We start from the raw sequence: 19267 nt of genomic DNA, 5'->3' as shown, positions 1-19267 counted from the left end.
CATGTAAGGGTATTTTAGGCTTGCTGTAGCCGTTTTTTAATAAATCTGTGCAGTCCTCTCTCTCTGGGGTTCCACGTGATCTGGGAGACTCTTAAACGACGGAGCAATAAGGGATTGAGAAAGTACTCGGGGGATTCGTGGTACCAGTGGATGTAGAAGGGGATCAAGCACAGATTGTCTCAACTGTATTCAGCAAGAGTATTTCTTGTAAGTGGGCACTTCCTATTGTCTAAAGGGAATCTTTTAAGATCAGGAGTACTGCGCAAGGTTGTGCCTTTTTTATCGTTTCTAGATGGATTGAGAAGTTGCAGCAGTGAAGAATATCTCTGTTTACCATCTTAAAGATTTGGACTCTCTGGGGGAACCTTAAGAGACTGTCTCTGTTCCATATGGACATAGGGATATTTTGAGCGCCAGCTATCCTTTTTTCCTATACCATACATTGTATGCAGGTTGGAGGTAACTTGCATTGTGGGAAGCCTTTGGCAGCTCCATCCTTTCGTCATCACAATTGGGTTTTCAACATTTGTCGGTCACATTTTTTGCACATAATATAGTATATGTTGCACATGTAATTCACATCACAAGGTTAAGCTCTGTTTAGTAAGGGTTTTTTTTCCAGTCTATTTTGTAGTTCAGTATATCCGCATAACATCTTACCTGTGTCCTCCTCAGAGAAAAAGAAGAAGTTAAACGTCAAATCTGCAAAATTGTCCCACCAAGAAGGTAAATGTGCCAAATTACAGCTTTGTTTTACTTTATTGTTTTGTGAAACTAAATCAGGCGTTACATCAATATATACGTGTAGATGCATTTAAAATATGAACATATTCATGTTGAAGCGGGAGGTGCAATGTAAGGAAGCTGGTGTGAAACAGAAAACAAAGATGGCAGCACTCTCAGTAGTGTGTGTGTGTGTGTGTGTCATAATTAGGCGTAAACAAAGAAGGAGAAAGGACATACTTGATTTTGGAAGGAAAAAAATAAAACCGTGTGTGTGTGCCGAGCACACGCATTTTGAGTGAAACTTCTTTGTCTTTTGTCACTTTTTTGTCACAGAAATTGTATTTGTGTTGGTGATGTTTTTAATTAAAAATCAAAATACAATTTAATTGACAAAACACTAAAAAATTTAACTTAGGGTGGGTGTGACAGTGTGTGAGTGTGTGTGTATGACAGACTGACTGTGAGTGAAACTGACTGTGAGTGAGACTGAGTGTGTGTGTGTGTGTGTGTGTGTGTGTGTGTGTGTGTGTGTGTGTGTGTGTGTGTGTGTGTGTGTGTGTGTGTGTGTGTGTGTGTGTGTGTGTGTGTGTGTGTGTGTGTGTGTGTGTGTGTGTGTGTGTGTGTGCGTGCATGAGTGTGTGAGTGTGTGTGTGTGTGTGTGTGTGTCTGTGACTGACTGTGTGTGACTGTGACTGTGTGTGAGTGTGACTGTGTGTGAGTGAGACAGTGAGTGAGACTGACTGTGTGTGTGTTTTTGTGAGACAGTTTGTGTGTGTGCGTGTGACAATGTGTGTGAGTGAGACTGTGTGTGTGTGCGTGTGTGACAGTGTGTGTGTGTGTGTGAGACTGTCTGTGAGTGAGACTGTGTCTGTGTAACTGTGGGGGGCTGGGTTGGGGGGGGATGGGGGGGGATGGGGGGGGTTGGTGGGCAGTCTTGGCTCCGTGTCCTCTTCTCCTCTGATGCTGCTGCCCAACGCAACGCCCTGACGGCTGCAGCACTCCAGAGGCCTCTGCTCATGCGCGACGGAGACCGGCCGGAGTATTCTTCTGCGCCTGCGCAAAGGCCAGAGGACCCTGCTGTGCGCTGACTGAGACATCTACTGCGCATGTGCGCGCCGAGCCGCCTGTGCAGAGATGGACTGTGGGCATGGAGGGAAGTGCGTGGCTGGCAGCTTCATCTGCCAGCACCGACGTCATTTCCATAACCCACTTCCGTCTCCAGAAACAGCGATTTGGTCCCGCTAAAGAAGTTTCACTTCAAAATGAATGACATGGGTTCAGCCATATCCTGGAACAAGGCCGCAGTGACGTCGGTACTTAACGGCTGAATAAATCCTTATTTATTTTTTCTTCAAAAATCTGCAGTGTCCTTTCTTCTTCTGTGTTTACTGTGACATCGTCGATAGCAGCAAGTCTGACCATGGGTTAGGAGCAGCGGAATTTACCACATTTCTTCACATTCATTATCAGGAGTGCTACATACAGTATCTCTTTTTTCTCAGAATCAGGAAACATCCCCCCTGAGAAGCCGGAACCCCCTGCCTTCCTCAGGCTGATCTCTCTTCAGAACGCTGACGGCTCCTGGAACCTCAGCTCAGGCTTGGCCTCTGTCCTGGGAATATCTGAGAAGGAGCTGGAGGCAAAGAAGCCTAAAGCGGTACTTACTGATAATACAAATAGCAATAATGTTATACAGAGCTGGCAAGTTACTGTACGTAGCACTTAGTCCACAGGCACCGAGAATATCAGAGAAGATCGGCATCCAATGGTTTAGTTCCTGAGAGTAGAGAGAGGTCAAGAGACTAACTCAAGGTCAGAGCTGACCGTGCATCTGAAGGCGATCTCCAGGGAAGATTTATTGGGAAGAGAGAGGATGAAATAGATAGGTAGTGAAATACTCTCTCCTCCCACTTTTGTTTTCTTCTCTCTTCTCCATCTTTCACTCCTACTCTCTCTTTCTCGCTCTCTCTCCGTCTCTCTCTTACTCTCTGAAAGTGAAACCAAAACTGATTTTTAAAATTTTTCTCGGACTGAGTGTATTCTCGCATACAGTATATGCACCACTTCCTGGACTTGGCGCCATTAGACAGACATTATAGGCTAAGTCTAACTGCTGTCTCTGTCTTTCTGCCCCTTTACAGTGTGATCTAATCTGTGTGTCCCTGACCGTTCACGCTGCGGTCTGTCTCTCTGTTTCTTGCTGACACTCTCATCATGCTTTCTCTTGCTTTGTGTCTCTTTGTTTCTATCAGGAGTGTAGAACCCTCGGAGATATCACGGAACCCCCAAAACAACACGAGACTGATATAAGTTAAATAGATCGTGTTTAATACTCACACCAATGTACTTTACGAGAAAAGCTAAACACAAAAATGGTATCTTTAGACTGAGCCTGCAGAGCGAGGGGCAAAAAGTGAGGTAGCTAGGGACAGACAGGAAGTGCAAGGGGAATACAAGGCAAAACAGAGGGACCTGTACAGTCTGCAGAGCTACATGCAAGGTAATGGCAGCCAGGGAAAGACAGAGAGCAGGAGGCAAGAAGTACAAGGGGAATACGAGGCAAAACACAGGTACCTGTAAGGTCTGCAGAGCCAGGTGCAAGGTAATGGCATCCAGGGAAAGACAAAGGGGCAAGAGAATAGCCAGACTGCTGCTCACCGACCCAAAACATTGACAAGAAACAACTAACAGGCTGGGTGAGGTTTATATACCCTAAGCGAGGATGGCCACTGGCATCATGGGAGATTCTAGTTCCTACCAGCCCTGGGCCTAAACTCGACTCCTTTGTGCGCCCCTACAGGTCTACGGGGAGTATTGCACGAGGGAATCCTGACCGTTTCCCTGGATAAACCTTTCCTGTGATTTCTGCCTCGGATTCTTGTTGCCTTTTCCTCTGTTTGCTTTGTCTCTTTTGCTTTGTTTTTTTAAATGAATATTACATTTGTAGAGAAGGCTACTGTGGGAGGAAGGGTGTAAATAGATTTGGGAATAGGAACAGGCTGTATGCTTCTGCACTTGAGTCGTAGTACAAAAAAAATCCAAAACTAAAGAATAAAAAAAAGCAAAAGACACAAAGAAATCTTAGGAAAGAGGCAGCAAGAAACAGATGGAGACAGAAAGCACAGGAAAGGTTCATCCAGAGAAAAAAAAAGGCCAGTGTGGCTATTTAGGTCCCCGTTGAGGGTTCAGGTAGCTACAATGGCAATCAATGGATTTAAAGGCTTTGTTTTTATTATGTTAGTATATATTGTAATGTATTTTGTATTGAATGTACTTTTTAACGCTTCTCAATGTGCAAAAGTCCTGTTAGCCACATCTGGCTAGTTGAATTAATGCCCATTAGTGGGTGTGTGTGGGGAGGTACTCTTGTTGTGGGTAGAGGGCGGGAGTAACGGCAGTAGTTGCCCTGGGGAGGGAGGTTAGGCTTCCCAGGGGGTTGGTGGGCATTCTTTACTAACTGCTAAGATAATGAAAGGGAGTGTCATGTATTTTAATATTGTATATTTATCTTTATTCTATCTTATTCTTGATAGCCACATTAGCAATCTAGGCTCCCATTGAGAGGATAAAGTTGAGAGGACATGGGGAAGGGTATAGTGGGGTCCAGGACTGTATCAATTTCTAATTTAAAAAAAATACATGGCCTTACACCCACTTTTTCTGGGAAATGTTCTCTTCTGGGACTATGAATTATTTCTGTGTGTTGGCAAAATCCCTTTAATGTGGGGGATATGTCAACCCCTCAAAAAGTCCTGTGCTGCTGGGAGAATGAAACATTGGGCTAACACACCATGTCTGTTAAGTGGTCACTCGTGTTCTTATACATTCATGATCACAATGAGTATCTTTATGTTACATAGGTGTAAATGTCACATACTGGGACAAAACATAGTGTCTGCACAAATTACACGCTCTGTCCACGAATCTGGGTGACCAAGAGGCAACTTTTGAGTTGGGTTACACATCTGGGGTGGCTGGCAATGCATGGCTGGAAATAACCCCAGGAGGTGCCGGGGGGCACTGGCTTTGCCATTTTTCAAGTTAAACTTGTAGAATACAATACGTACAGGAGAAGCCATCCTCACTGCTGACTGGCATCACTGGAGTTGACAACTTGGGGTGTTTCTCACCATATTTTTCTTTATTTATTCTTGTACCTTTTTTCAATATAATTTATTCTAATTGTTTTTATGATTTTATAAGTATTCTGGAAATGCAGGGCCCACAAATATGCTATGACTTGCACCACTAAAAGTTGTCTAATGACAGGGGGGGTGGTTGGACCCAAGACATAACATAGTCCTGGTTCCCTACGACTTGTGGAGTGATGGACTCCACCCCATCTCCTTTAAAGGACGGAGAGAGTCCCCTCATGATGGGGACAGGGACGATGCCATGTTCTGTGTCTCAAGTATAGCTCCAAATCCAAACAAATCAAATATGTGAAACACCAAATCCAAATTGAAAAGGTAGAAAGTTCTAGAACCAAATCACATTTTATTAGGGCCAAAACTATACAGAAAATCGTTAGATTGCACCTTTAACAGGTTTTCATCTTTGGTAAAAAGACATGCAGATGTAGCATCATAATACTAAGACTGTGTGTGTATAATACTGTCACCTCCAACATTTTCTCTTCCTCCTCCCCAGAGCGTTGATGCATCAGTGTGGGCGACGCTCCTTGCTGTGCTCTGGCTTCACGCCTCCTGTCCAGAGCAGAGAGATGAGTGGGAGCTGCTGGAGGGGAAAGCTGTGTCATGGATAAAGTCCAGAGCAGGTGAGAAGAAGGTGTGAGGGATAGAGGAGGAGAGCAGGAAAAAGAGAGGCAGTGAGTAGAGGGGAAGTTACTGAGGGAAAGCTGTGTCATGGATAAAGTCCGGAGAATGAGAAGAAGGTGTGAGGGTTAGAGGAGAGCAGTAGCATACTGGGGGAATGCATTGTCATGGATAAAGTCCAGAGCAGGTGAGAAGAAGAAGAAGGTGTAAGGATTAGAGGAGGAGAGCAGGAAAAAGAGAGACAGGGAGTAGAGGGGCAGTTACTGGGGGTATGCTGTGTCATGGATAAAGGCCAGAGCTGGTAAAGAATTTATGTATGTACAGTATGTATGTATATCTTTATTTATATAGCGCCAACAGTGTACTCAGCGCTTCACAAAGAATACAGACAGGGAATTATAATAATACCATAAGTGCAGCAAAATCAGACAATAGGAAAGGAAATCCCTGCCCAGGAGAGCTTACAATCTACAGTAAGTGGTATGATGGGAAACTTACAGAGAGAGCAGGTGAGGGAATAAGTGCAGTAGATGGCAGTGCTTGGCCACAATGGGTGGTAGGAGCGGCTGTGGGTGGGGGACAGTAGCCATGAGTGCAGGATATTGGGATGCTTTATTGGTGAGGCGAGTTTTATGGTTAGTCACTATTAAATTAGATAGGTTAACACCATTAGGAGGGGAAGAGATGGCAGGGAGGCGTGAGTGAGAGCAGGTCTGTATGTCTGAGTTCAGGATTAGGAGAGAGAGACCAGCAGCAGGAAAGAGTAGATAGAGAGAGAGAGAGAGAGAGGAGGTGAACAGAGGATTTGTGGGGGTGCTTTTTATTGAGGGGTAAAGAAGTTGTTGGGAAAGAGGTGTATAAATAGTGGTGCTGTGTATGGGCACAGGCATAGGTGGAGGGGAGGAGAGATTAAGAAATGTACAAAGGAGGGGAGTGGGAAGTTGGAGGGAACAGAAACTTTTACAAAGGAGTGAGGAGACATTAAACAGAAAAAGCAGTAGGGAGGGCATAGTGAGATGTGGGAGGAGAGACTTCCCGTGTACTGGAGGATAGGAAGAGTACAAATAATCACAGCATTTAGAAAGTTCTCACCGTGGCAGAGTTGCTGTTGTTATTGTTGTGGTTGTTGTTCTTGTGCAGAGTCCAGATCTTCTTGTAGTGTTCACCTCCAATTCTAACTCCAGCATTATATGCGACACTTAAGATGTTACTAAGATGCTGGCACAAAGAATGGGCACAGAAGAGAAAGTGGAACTGACAGGAGAGAGAAAGATAAAAAGGAAACCGAGGCTGAGAAACCGAGGGGAGATAGGGAACCTTTGGGCCCTGAAATGAGTAGGGAACCTTTGGGCCCTGAAATGAGTAGGGAACCTTTGGGCCCTGAAATGAGTAGTAAACGTGTGGATGCCGCATGTTAAGCAATGCTGTCCCCTTTACTTCTCTGTGACTACCACATGGCTCCAGATCTGTGGGACAAATGGCGGCAGATTCAGTTCTTTCACTCCCATAGGATGGAGCCCATCGGTTGACGCCTCCGTTCCTCCCGTACTCGTTTTATTGCAGCGCGAGGCCATTTATCCGTTAGTAACGCTGCGTGTCCCTTTCCCCAGGCTCCTCCCTGAGTGAGTGTGTCAGAGCGGGCAACGCGCTGCTGAAATCTTCCGTGGAGCCGAAGATATTTGGCCTGTGAGGACGGACAGACGCGGGACAATAAGAAGCAACCATTGCACCTTAAATATGGGGGAATCCCAAGTCCTTTGTACTATAATTCTGTTCTTTCTCCTTAACCCTTTCACTGGCAGAGAGAGAAAGTTACTTCCAAATTTCAGATAGCTTTAGGCCCTTATTCTGTAAGGTGTGACTGCGCAGGTGACCGCGCAGGTGACATGCTATCGCATGAGATGTCCGATGGACGTTAGTGGGGCTTCTCATGCGATCGCACGCCATCTGCACTTATCACACCTTAGGCTGAGATTATAGTCCGCGCCCCCGACGTGAACAACATGCTGAATGCCTATGAGGCCGTCCCTAGTGAGCGCACGACGGAGCGCGATGGCGCGGCCGCGTTTTGAAAAGACAAAAAAAAAATATGTTTTTTTCAAGCCACGGCCGCGTCACGTGAGCGGTTTAGCCAATCACGGTGAACCAGCCTGGTGACGCTCCGCCACGCCTTCCCATCACCTCCCCAATTGCTGGAAGCTGAAATCACCTATGCGCTCGCCCCAAATATAATCTCAGCCTTACAGAATAAGGGCCTTATCCTGGTTCAGGGGTCACGCTGCCACCTCACCTACACTTTTGCATGTTGGATGGACAGATTTAACCCATTTAGGCCTGCTTCTGGCACCAAAGGAGTTAATAAACAAGCCTAAATGCATAAAGGGTGCTACGCTCCAAGCTCAACTGTGCCCTGAATTTAAAGCTGCCGTGAGGCATTATGAGCTGTGTCTCTTGGAATGTACAGAGGTAGTTCTCTTCTCCCTTCCCTGACTTGTATTAGCTGGCACTTTGTGGGTTTATTATGTAGATAAATAAATAGGATTAGGGAGATGTATAGGGTGCACAGATAATGAAAGGATGTTTTCAATTCTGCATCGAGGGCTGACATTTTGTTCTCTTATTTCTGACATACAAAAAACTCCCTGTAAACTTATTTTATTTACATTTGACCAGGATTCCAGTGAAAATCAACAAAAACGTTATTTTCATCTACAGGGCTGAAGGAGCAGCTCGGGGTAATGTCCCTGCCTGTGAAGGGTTAAATCCCAGTGTCTCCTTGTGACCTTGGGAAAGTCAATTTATTTCCCTGTGGCTCATACGCCAACATTAAATAGTAAGCTCTTCGGGCCAGGGACTTATTGTGCCCACATTGTAAAAAATATATAATAAACAATTATTATAAGCAGACAGAGTTTCTGTACACTGTCAGTGTTAAATACAGGTACAGATAACACAAAACCGTTAACGCACAGAATAGTACGCATAATAACAAGAGCCATCTCCTTAAGCGTTGTTTTCAGTAGCACTACAGTTAAATAACGTGCCAGCGGTAGCGAAATGCGTTAACGGGGTCAATAACATCGGCTCCAGATTGGCAAATAAAAGGGAGACAGAATGGTGCAGAGAGAGGCAGCATGTGATACATCTCCGTGTATAAGATGTGCACCATTTGCAGATGTAGCAGGACTAAAGATAGCGCTGCCATGCTCGATCTGTGGGGGGTCCATGCTTCCAGAATGGACCCCACCCACCGATAATCCACCGGCACCGCAGCAGTCACGGTCCCGCGGCTGTCCCCGGTGCCGAAAACAGTGTCTTGCTACATCTGTACCTGTGGAGGGCCCATTGAGTAATCTTTGGTCTGAAGTGTAATTATTACAATCCCGTATGTATCTATCGTGTAGGTGCATTACCATAAAGCATGGATCAAAACAAAAATAACAAAAGACCAATTTAAAGAAAAAACTATATGAACCCTTTCACTGCACAAGGGCTCGTGCTGGTCCCTCTGGCAGTGAAAGCGTTAATTGGATGCGGTGTAAATGATGGTTCCAGCCATGGGACCCTATCGTTGCTGAAAGAGTTACTGTACATTTAGAACATCCGCTGACTCAGCGCAGACCTCCGGAGATGAGCGCTTTACCGGCGGTCTGGTTACATGGCGCCAACTCATTGGGAACATTGTAACAAAACCGGAGCTGGAACCCGAAGGGTTAAATAAAGAAAAGTGGTGAAAGAAGCGTTTATTAACTCCTCGTTACTATTTCAGCCCAATTCCTAATAATGTAATAATCACTTTGTGAAACAATACAGCTTTTGTCAATGTCTCGCCATGCCCATCGCGCTTATGTACAATTATTACAGGACACATATATACGGTAGTTGCAGTGACCTCTCCTCAGCAAAAACATTCCACAGGTCATACTCTATATCCGCGGCTTGTGCGTGTGTAAACGCCTTTACTGCCTGATACCAAAATACTTAGCATCCTTTTTCTTATTGGTGAAAGGATAAAAATAGCAATCTCATCAAATTGGAGATTTTTTACTTTTTTTTTCATTTTCATGGCTTCTAATTTCTATTCGGGTTTCAAATTCTGGGTGGAATATTGGATATTTTCAGCCATTTTCCTGATCCACCCCATATGTTAAATCTTGTACTGGATGAATAACCCAATGGAATCGGGAGCTAATAAAACAGTCTTGGTGATTATGCTTATATAGAATATGCAGTCATGCTATGATGCCAAAGCTATTAGTAATTATATTCATGTGTAGTATACAGAATTATATGAAAGGAATAATATTAGTATTGTCTGTAATCAGGACCCAAAGAATGAGCTGTGGTCGGTGAGATTTCAATCCGTCACCTTCATGATATTGGGACAGTAAAGGAAGGACATGGATGGGAGCCTTAGGAAATGTAGGGTGTTATTTAATAAAGTCTGATGTGGCTGATAATCCTCGTTTATGTAAATGGGGATATTACAGCCTGAAAACACCTCGGGCGGTCAGTTCGGACTGTATTGAATGTTTGTAGGACAGCAGGAATCTTACTGCCGCCTTGTTGTCAGTGAATTGTTTCTACAAGTTATAATCTCTCTGTAAGCATCAGTCCTAATCCTTCAATTAAAACGTAAATGAATAAAATTTCTAATGAATGATCAACAGTTGTGTTCTGTTTATTGCCCTTAGCTTGATATTCAGTCTCTCTTTCTGCTTCTGGTATATGAATTTTTGTTATGCTGTCCATGCATTTGAGGGGTAACTGGCATGGCACTAATTTGGTCCAGGGAACAATATAAGTGTATGTGTGTTGTTCTGGCCCAGGCTCACTGTAGCTAATGAGTAGGATCAGGCAGTTTAAGTCGTCCCCTTTAAATGCACACAGAGTCCTTCTATTTTCTGTAACTTTATTGGATGGGTTATACAGGGAACATAGAATAACTTGTGGGTAGCATCTGTGAGAGGAAGGTTGAAAATGATTGCCTTGTTCTGGGATAACAGTAAAAAAATTGTAACTTACAAGGCTGCTGATTCCAAAAGGAAGTGTGCTTGCCTGGACAAGCAGGAAATAAGCAAGAGACTGCACCAACTAGGAGAGGGGAGGAGGGGCATCACAACTCACAAGGAGTACAGGGGAGTTACTAGGGCAACAAGCTGAGAAGCCAAAAAGGGAACGTTATCTAGTGACAACATTACACTGAGGAGTGATGGCTGCCTCAGAACTGGGAAAATATATAGAGAGGTTCAAGGGCACGCCACACATATAACTATTATATATATATATATATATATATATATATAGAACAATAAATAAATAAATAGACAGCGCTTGATGAAGTGTCACACTTGGTTATGATCACAGGGGAAAAAAAAAGCTGTGTGTGCTGTGCACGCGCATAGTAAGTGAAACTTCATTGACTTTTGTCACAGAAATTGACTTATAACGCGCGTGCTCGGCACACATGTGTCAGTGTGTCAGTCAGTGAGTATGTATGTGTTTGTTTGTGTGTGTGTGTGTCAGTCAGTGTATGTATCTGTGCCGGTCAGTGTATGTATCTGTACCGGTCAGTGTGTGTATTTGTGTCAGTCATTTTGTGTGTGTGTGTGTGTGTGTGTGTGTGTGTGTGTGTGTGTGTGTGTGTGTGTGTGTGTGTGTGTGTGTGTGTGTGTGTGTGTGTGTGTGTGTGTGTGTGTGTGTCTCTCTCTGTGTTGTGTGAATGTCTCTCTGTGTCGGTCAGTGAGTGTATGTGTGTCAGTCAGTGTGCGTGCGTATGTGTGTCAGTCAGTGTGCGTATGTGTGACAGTCAGTGTGCGTGCGCGTGCGTCAAAGTGTGCATGCGTCAGTGTGTGTGTGTGTGTGTGTGAGTGTGTGAGTGTATGTCTCTCTCTCTCTGTGTTGTGTGAATGTCTCTCTGTGTCGGTCAGTGAGTGTATGTGTGTCAGTCAGTGTGCGTGCGTATGTGTGTCAGTCAGTGTGCGTATGTGTGACAGTCAGTGTGCGTGCGCGTGCGTCAAAGTGTGCATGCGTCAGTGTGTGTGTGTATGTGTTTATTGGCAGCAGTACCAGCATCATGAATGTTGAGCGGGTGGGGGAGCTCACAGTGGGGGGGAAGGAATAGGCACATCATTCAGGGGCGGTGTTCGGTACATCACTGGGGTGTGCGTGCGTGTGTCAGTGTGTGTCAGAGTGTGCGCGTGCGTGCGTCAGTGTGTGCGCGTGCGTCAGAGTGTGTGCGCGTGCGTCAGAGTAAGTGTGTGTGTGTGTGTCAGTCAGTGTGTGTGTGTGCGTCAGAGTAAGTGTGTGTGTGTCAGTCAATGTGTGTGTCAGTCAATGTGTGTATGTCAGTGTGTGCGTGTCTGTCAGTGTGTGTGTGTCTGTCAGTGTGTGTGTGTCTGTCAGTGTATGTGTATCTCTCTGTGTGTACCGTATGTCTCTCTGTCTGTGTCCTGCCCCCTCTCTCCTGACTCCCCCCACCCCCGACGGAGCTGCGGACCCGGGGGGCTCAGTCTAAGTCTTGTGAGCAGATACCCCCCCCCACCCCCCGGCGGCGCGCTCAAGCTCCCCCCTTCCCCACCCCCCGGCGGCACGCTCAAGCTCCCCCCTTCCCCACAACCCGGTGGCGCGCTCAAGCTCCCCTTCCCCACAACCCGGCGGCGCGCTCAAGCTCCCCTTCCCCACAACCCGGCGGCGCGCTCAAGCTCCCCCCTTCCCCACAACCCGGCGGCGCGCTCAAGCTCCCCCCTTCCCCACAACCCGGCGGCGCGCTCAAGCTCCCCCCTTCCCCACCCCCCCCCCGGCGGCGCGCTCAAACCACCCTATTCCCAGGCGCCGCTGCCAGCCGCTTCTGCGCATGCGTGGCGCGCGGCATGGCAGTGGGCGGGGAACGGCGCCACAGAGGAGTCTCCCGCCCCGCGGCAGAGGACTCTCCAGCCCGTGTATCCTGTGGCAGCAAGCCCACCTGCGGAGGTATGTGTATGTAATTATGTGTGTTTGTTTGTGTCAGTGTGTTTGAGTGTGTTTGCTCCGGGGGCAGGGGGACTTGCAGGGTGACAGAGGAGTGCAAAGCCGGGGCCATGAGTGTTTGCTCCGGGGGCAGGGGGACTTGCAGGGTGACAGAGGAGTGCAAAGCCGGGGCCATGAGTGTTTGCTCCGGGGGCAGGGGGACTTGCAGGGTGACAGAGGAGTCTGTATGCTTCTGACATAAGAGGAATAACAGCGGTGGGACCGGAGCAGCTTCAGACAGCTGACGGAGTTCCCCCACCAGCGCCTGACGTCACTGGGACGTATAGTAGCGTTAGGAGCGGCGGCGGCGGCTATCGCCGCCGCCGCCGCATATGTCTGCGGCCGTGTAGGGGGAGCGGGGGCCATTAGGAGCGGCGCCGGCGGCTATCGCCGCCGCCGCCGCATCTGATTTGTGGAGCGGGTGTGATGTCAGTGTTGGGGTCGGGCTGAGCCAGAACACAGCCCGGCCTCAACTGCCAGCACTGACGTCACATCCGTTTCATTTCTGTCTCCACAATTCTTTTTTGCCCTAGTTTGAATGAGGTGCCACTAAGGAAGTTTCACTTCAAAAATCAATCAGAACCAGACTATGAAATGTTATGTGAGTGCAATAAAAATATATGGAATATTAGCACTGTGCGCTTGTATCCTTGTGAAGGCAAATGATAACCAGCAAATTGTAACGGGTAATCAGCAGGGTGGGCTCGTATCCTGCAGAAGCAAAAATGGAGCTGGTAAATTGATGATGATGATGATGATGATGATGATGATGATGATGATGATGATGATGATGATGATGATGAATGCCACGCAAGCCAAAAAAGTTGGCTACGGGTACAGTGGCCCACAATGGCGAGCAGCAACCATGAAAATAGTATATACTAAACCCAACTTCATCAATTAAGCAATATTGCAGCCAAAGGAGCAGATAAATACACACAAACAGGCAATGGTGGTATTATGGAGCCAACACTAAATCCAAAGACTCCAGCGTAAAAGACTCTTAACGGCAGTAGATTGTGTAGCGATGTTACATACTGTAGCTTTCCACGAGACAAGTAACCGCGGAGATCGTGTAACATCAAGTGTGAGCTCACGGCAAGTCATGTGTGGTCAATGCTAGCTCCTACAGCTCCATAATCAAACCCCTAGGCAATGACAGTGTAACATCAAGTGTGAGCTCACGGCAAGTCATGTGTGGTCAATGCTAGCTCCTACAGCTCCATAATCAAACATTGCTACATTGCACTGATCAGCAGACTAGTCCCACTGATCAGCAGACTAGTCCCTCTGCTCAGCAGACTAGTCCCTCTGCTCAGCAGACTAGTCCCACTGATCAGCAGACTAGTCCCTCTGCTCAGCAGTCTAGTCCCTCTGCTCAGATGATTGGTGGTACAAATGTGTATAAGCATCGGGTGAAAGCGGGTATATCTATGTAGCCCTGGTCCCTCTTGGGCTCCAAGTGGCCCTCCTCCCTCCGCGGTGGCGGGTGCTGCCGGAGGGTGGTGACATATGTCCGGCGGGTGCTGGGAGTGTTGCGGGGAGCTGGGGAGGCGAGCCGGTCGCCGGGAGCTTAGTGGCGCACCTGGCAAGCAGGGACCGCCATCTTGGATTGCGCACACAGGCGGAGTGTCATTCCCCAGTCCGGTGGCAGATACAGACTTGCGTATGTGCAGTACAGCAGCACAAGCGGTAGATATGTTAGGCATAGGGCTCCGAATGGGATTACAGTCCCAGAAGCCTCTAGGGCTGGGATCATGTGGCACGTGGAAGCCAATCGGGTTACAGAGATTGCGGAGCACCAGACTGATACATTTGGTGTGTCTGGGACAACGAAAGTCGGAGCTGGGACGCCATCAGGGAAGGGTGTATGTATGCAGGTGTCTGTGGCTCCTGCACTAGGCCAGAGACCCCCCATTAGACCCCAGCTAGGCCCCGACTCCCCTCAGCTTGTGGTTGCTGCAGGGACAGGCCCATAGATAGGGACACTGCCCTGTAGTTTTAAAGTGAGGGACACAGCCAGAATGCGGATGCATCCTGACTTCAGATGGTCGGGGACCAGACACCTGTATCTAAGAGACATTGTATACCGTGGTACAATCCTTGCGGGACTCACCCACCGTAGAGGCGTAGGCGTCGCGAGTGGATCCGTGGATCACTACGACAGAATCTGCGCGCCCGAGTGTTGAATCACCCGGCAGGTACCTCTCCACAACACGTGCACCAACCTACAACTCAATTTTAGTGGGCAGCGCTGTCTCACACACTGGGGTGGTTGTGGGACTCTGAGGACACTGTGTTGGGAACACGGTGTGGAGTTACGGGCGTGCGAGGCCTGGTGAGTAGCTGTAACCATATATTAGCTCTATATAGTAAACTTGTTCTGCGTGACCAAGTGTACAGGCATACCCCTCATTAACATACGCAGTGGTACCGGAGCATGTATGTAACTATGTAACACAGGCATACCCCGCTTTAACATACGCAATGGGACCGGAGCATGTATGTAACTATGCAAACACAGAATAGGTGGCGCTAACTATATATAATGTAACCCTAATGCAGGTAGTACCCTTGCATAAGGGGCTGCCTAAACACTAAAACTGACCCCCTGGTCAGATAACAGAACAAGAAAAAAAGATATAGTGTTAAAAAGGCGCCGGCAGGTAAAGGATATATTCACCAACAGGAAGAAACCGAATTGGATTCCAGACGGTAGAGATGTGCTTAAAGAAAATGTAAAAAACACAAAACATAGTATAATACTGTATGTATAAGAGACAAACAACATATACTAAACCACTAATACTAAAAAATAATAAAATATACTAAATAATAAAAAATATATATCAGCTGAGATCAGGGGTGATAGGAATTTTACAACATTTAATAAAATAGTTTAAAAACACTGGACATAAAAAACATATACAAATAATATAAACACAATTAATCTATAACAATTTAAGGACAAGAGCCAGGGGAGAAACACACGCGGTCTGGCGTGTGCAGCTATCATCTTGGCCCTGATTCCTGTGCAGTAGCTGTGTGAGCCGAAAAGAGAGGGGATACTCTCAAATATATCCACCGCTTGCATACCATTTTCGTCCGGTGAGTGGGCACTCCACTTGGTGTAGCTGAAGCTTGGTCCCATACCAATTGTCCTTAAATTGTTATAGATTAATTGTGTTTATATTATTTGTATATGTTTTTTATGTCCAGTGTTTTTAAACTATTTTATTAAATGTTGTAAAATTCCTATCACCCCTGATCTCAGCTGATATATATTTTTTATTATTTTTTAGTATTAGTGGTTTAGTATATGTTGTTTGTCTCTTATACATACAGTATTATACTATGTTTTGTGTTTTTTACATTTTCTTTAAGCACATCTCTACCGTCTGGAATCCAATTCGGTTTCTTCCTGTTGGTGAATATATCCTTTACCTGCCGGCGCCTTTTTAACACTATATCTTTTTTTTTTATGTATGTAACTATGTAACACAGGCATACCCCGCTTTAACATACGCAATGGGACCGGAGCATGTATGTAACTATGTAACACAGGCATACCCCGCTTTAACATACACAGTGGTACCGGAGCATGTATGTAACACAGGCATACCTCGCTTTAACATACACAGTGGGACCGGAGCATGTATGTAACACAGGCATACCCCGCATTAACATACACAGTGGGACCGGAGCATGTATGTAACACAGGCATACCCCGCATTAACATACACAGTGGGACCGGAGCATGTATGTAACACAGGCATACCCTGCATTAACATACGCAATGGGACCGGAGCATGTATGTAACTATGTAACACAGGCATACCCCGCATTAACATACGCAATGGGACCGGAGCATGTATGTAACACAGGCATACCCCGCATTAACATACGCAATGGGACCGGAGCATGTATGTAACACAGGCATACACCGCTTTAACATACGCAATGGGACCGGAGCATGTATGTAAAGTGAAAATGTACTTAAAGTGAAGCACGACCTTTTTCCCACGTTACAATGCACGTACTGTACTGCAAACGTCATGTACGTGCATAACTGATGTAAATAACGCATGTGTCACAAAAATAAATACAGTTGCTTTATTCAAATGAAATGAATGGGCAAGGAGGTGAGAGGCGCGCACGCGGGTCAGTGCTGTATAGCAGCTCTCTCCTTCTCACAGTCTCTCCCTCCTTCTCGCAGTCTCTCTCTCTCTCTCACTCAGTCTCTCTCTCTATCTCTCTCTCTCTCAGGCAGTCTCTCTCTCTCACTCACTCAGTCAGTCTCTCTCTCTCACTCACTCACTCACTCACTCAGTCTCTCAGTCTCTCTCTCTCACTCAGTCAGTCACGCACTCTCACTCAGTCAGTCACGCACTCTCACTCAGTCAGTCACGCACTCAGTCACACACACACACGCACTCAGTCACACACACACACACAGTCACACACACACACTCAGTCACACACACACACACGCACTCAGTCACACACACAGTCACACACTGTCACTCAGTCACTCAGTCACTCAGTCACTCAGTCACACACAGTCACTCAGTCACACACAGTCACTCAGTCACACACAGTCACTCAGTCACACACAGTCACTCAGTCACACTCAGTCAACACAATCACTCAGTCACACACAGTCACTCAGTCACTCACTGTCACTCAGTCACTCACTCAGGCACGTGTACGTAAAGCGGGTGTACGTAAAACGGGGTATGCCTGTATATTCTTTATTATGTGTCCTGTAGCGGGGTTATTCTACATATAGAATCCCGTCCAGGTGGAGGCGCTACCGAGCATCGATCCAGGTACGCCCCAGGTTCCCAGCAGCGGAGGCTCAGGCCTCCTGTGAACCACAGGTATTGCACCACAGACACGCTGTAGCTGCACATCTCCCAGGGGGTGGGGGAAAGTGTGTTACACTGGCGACACACTTTATTCGAGCTCGGCTAGTCCCACGAATTCGGGTATACCCGGGTGTATTGAGGTTTGTGACTGTTTTCTGCCCGAGTGCATTGGGTTATTTTCCAGGCAGGGATTGAAGCATTTTATTCCCGCTGGCTGCAATACTGCACAGTATATATATATATACTGCATTACAATTCATGAATTTATGCCATCTGGTAGACACGCGAAGCATTGCAGCCTATTAAATCCTAATCATTATCATTTAACAGATCAGCCGCCCGTCAGCCAGGCATGAACCCAGGCTGGGAAGGCAAACGCAACGGGGCTTGTCAGAGGTGAGGAGCGGCGCATTCCAGGTATCTGCCAGGTACATACTGGGTATTTGCTCGAATAAAGTGTGTCGGTGCAGTACATCTAGAAGATACCCCACATAAACTGGACCTAAAAAGCACTACCTACACACAGGGACGGGAAAGAGAGATGCAGATCCCTGCAAACCCATATATACTGACCCTGCGGTGGTAGTCCACCAGTGTGCGGTGCCTAATAAAGGATCGCAAAACCCCGCTTGCCCTGTCCCTCAATAACATAACCCTTCGTCACACAGGGAGGAAAGGGGTGGGGAGAGGATAGAAAGAGGGATAGAAGACCCTATGCACTTAGCTGTACTATCCCTGCGGGGAAGCGATCCGGTAATGCTGCATGCATGCTGCTCGCACAGCTCCATCAGCGTTCCGATCCGGTCTGTCTCACTCCACACGCTGTCACGGTGCGGGACGTCATGGCGCTTCCCTCTTTAGAGCTCCGCTTTCCTCTTTAGAGGGAAGCGCCATGACGTCACGCACCGCGACAGCCTGTGGAGTAAGGGAAAAACGGGAGTGAAGGTACAGTAGAGCACTGCAAAAAGCAAAAAGGGCTGGAGGCAACAAATGAAAATAAACTATTTATTGGGCATAAAAGCCATATGGACAGACACACAATTTAAATAAACCCTGACGCGTTTCCCGCCGTGGAGGTGCTTTATCAAAGAGTACTGAAGTTCACTCAATGCCTGTTAATGTAGTGATCTGATGTAGATGCACGCCCTCTACGTTTGAATCCAATTAAGTAATCAAAAAGCAATGTCAATTATAACGCAACAAGATGTAAAACTATAGGGCAAAAATCACATCAACACAGCTGATCACTAACCAGGCACGAGTAAACAATGTTTAAAAACACAAAAATACAACAGAATAATGATTAAAGACAAACAAAAACATACACTGTAAATGTCTAATTGAAAAGAAAGAAAGAAATACATCTCCTGAACTAATAATAAAATCAAAAAGAAAAAGAAAATCTATAGATAAATAATGAGAATATGAAAACAATAAATCAATAAAAATAATAATAATAATAATAGCGGTAACAAATAATAAAGAATTGATGAGATATAATCATAAATATAAATATATGGTTATAATAGATAAAAAAAGAGAATATAAATATAAATCAAAAATGATAATAAAGAAAGTGTATGTATACATGTGATCTAATACAAATGTAAAATAATAAGCATAAATGTGAAATATTAAAAAACCCTTCTTGAAAAATATATATAACAAATAATGTCACCTTCGTGTATCAAATAAATAAATCTATAAGTGATAATCAATTTTAAAGATCTCATATATATAATATACAAATAATATAGATAAATAAATATATAATTAATAAAATATGAAAAGTAACACAAATATAAATCACGATCAATTTAAATCACCAGAGGTAATATAGAAACATATATAATATACACCATATGTTTAACTATTTTAACAATTCTAACA

The 19267-nt window shown here is 45.8% G+C and overlaps 2 protein-coding genes across 4 annotated transcripts in view; both read left to right on the top strand.

Annotated features, from left to right (window-relative positions):
- Positions 1 to 10168, top strand: part of LOC142475503 (von Willebrand factor A domain-containing protein 5A-like) — a 65877-nt gene extending 55709 nt beyond the window's left edge. For both annotated transcript variants that reach the window (XM_075581390.1, XM_075581360.1), the window contains exons 16-19: positions 676 to 726; positions 2229 to 2383; positions 5377 to 5503; positions 7112 to 10168. In XM_075581390.1, the coding sequence (XP_075437505.1) occupies positions 676 to 726; positions 2229 to 2383; positions 5377 to 5503; positions 7112 to 7191 (413 nt within the window). In that variant the 3' untranslated portion in view covers positions 7192 to 10168. The remainder of the gene's footprint in view (positions 1 to 675; positions 727 to 2228; positions 2384 to 5376; positions 5504 to 7111) is intronic.
- Positions 1 to 19267, top strand: part of LOC142475204 (von Willebrand factor A domain-containing protein 5A-like) — a 354651-nt gene that overhangs the window by 55678 nt on the left and 279706 nt on the right. The window lies entirely within an intron of this gene.

This window comes from Ascaphus truei, chromosome 1, assembly GCF_040206685.1.
Source record: "Ascaphus truei isolate aAscTru1 chromosome 1, aAscTru1.hap1, whole genome shotgun sequence".
Classification (NCBI taxonomy): Eukaryota; Metazoa; Chordata; class Amphibia; order Anura; family Ascaphidae; genus Ascaphus; species Ascaphus truei.
Note: the sequence above shows the minus strand (reverse complement) of the source record. Positions and strands in the feature narration are given on the sequence as shown.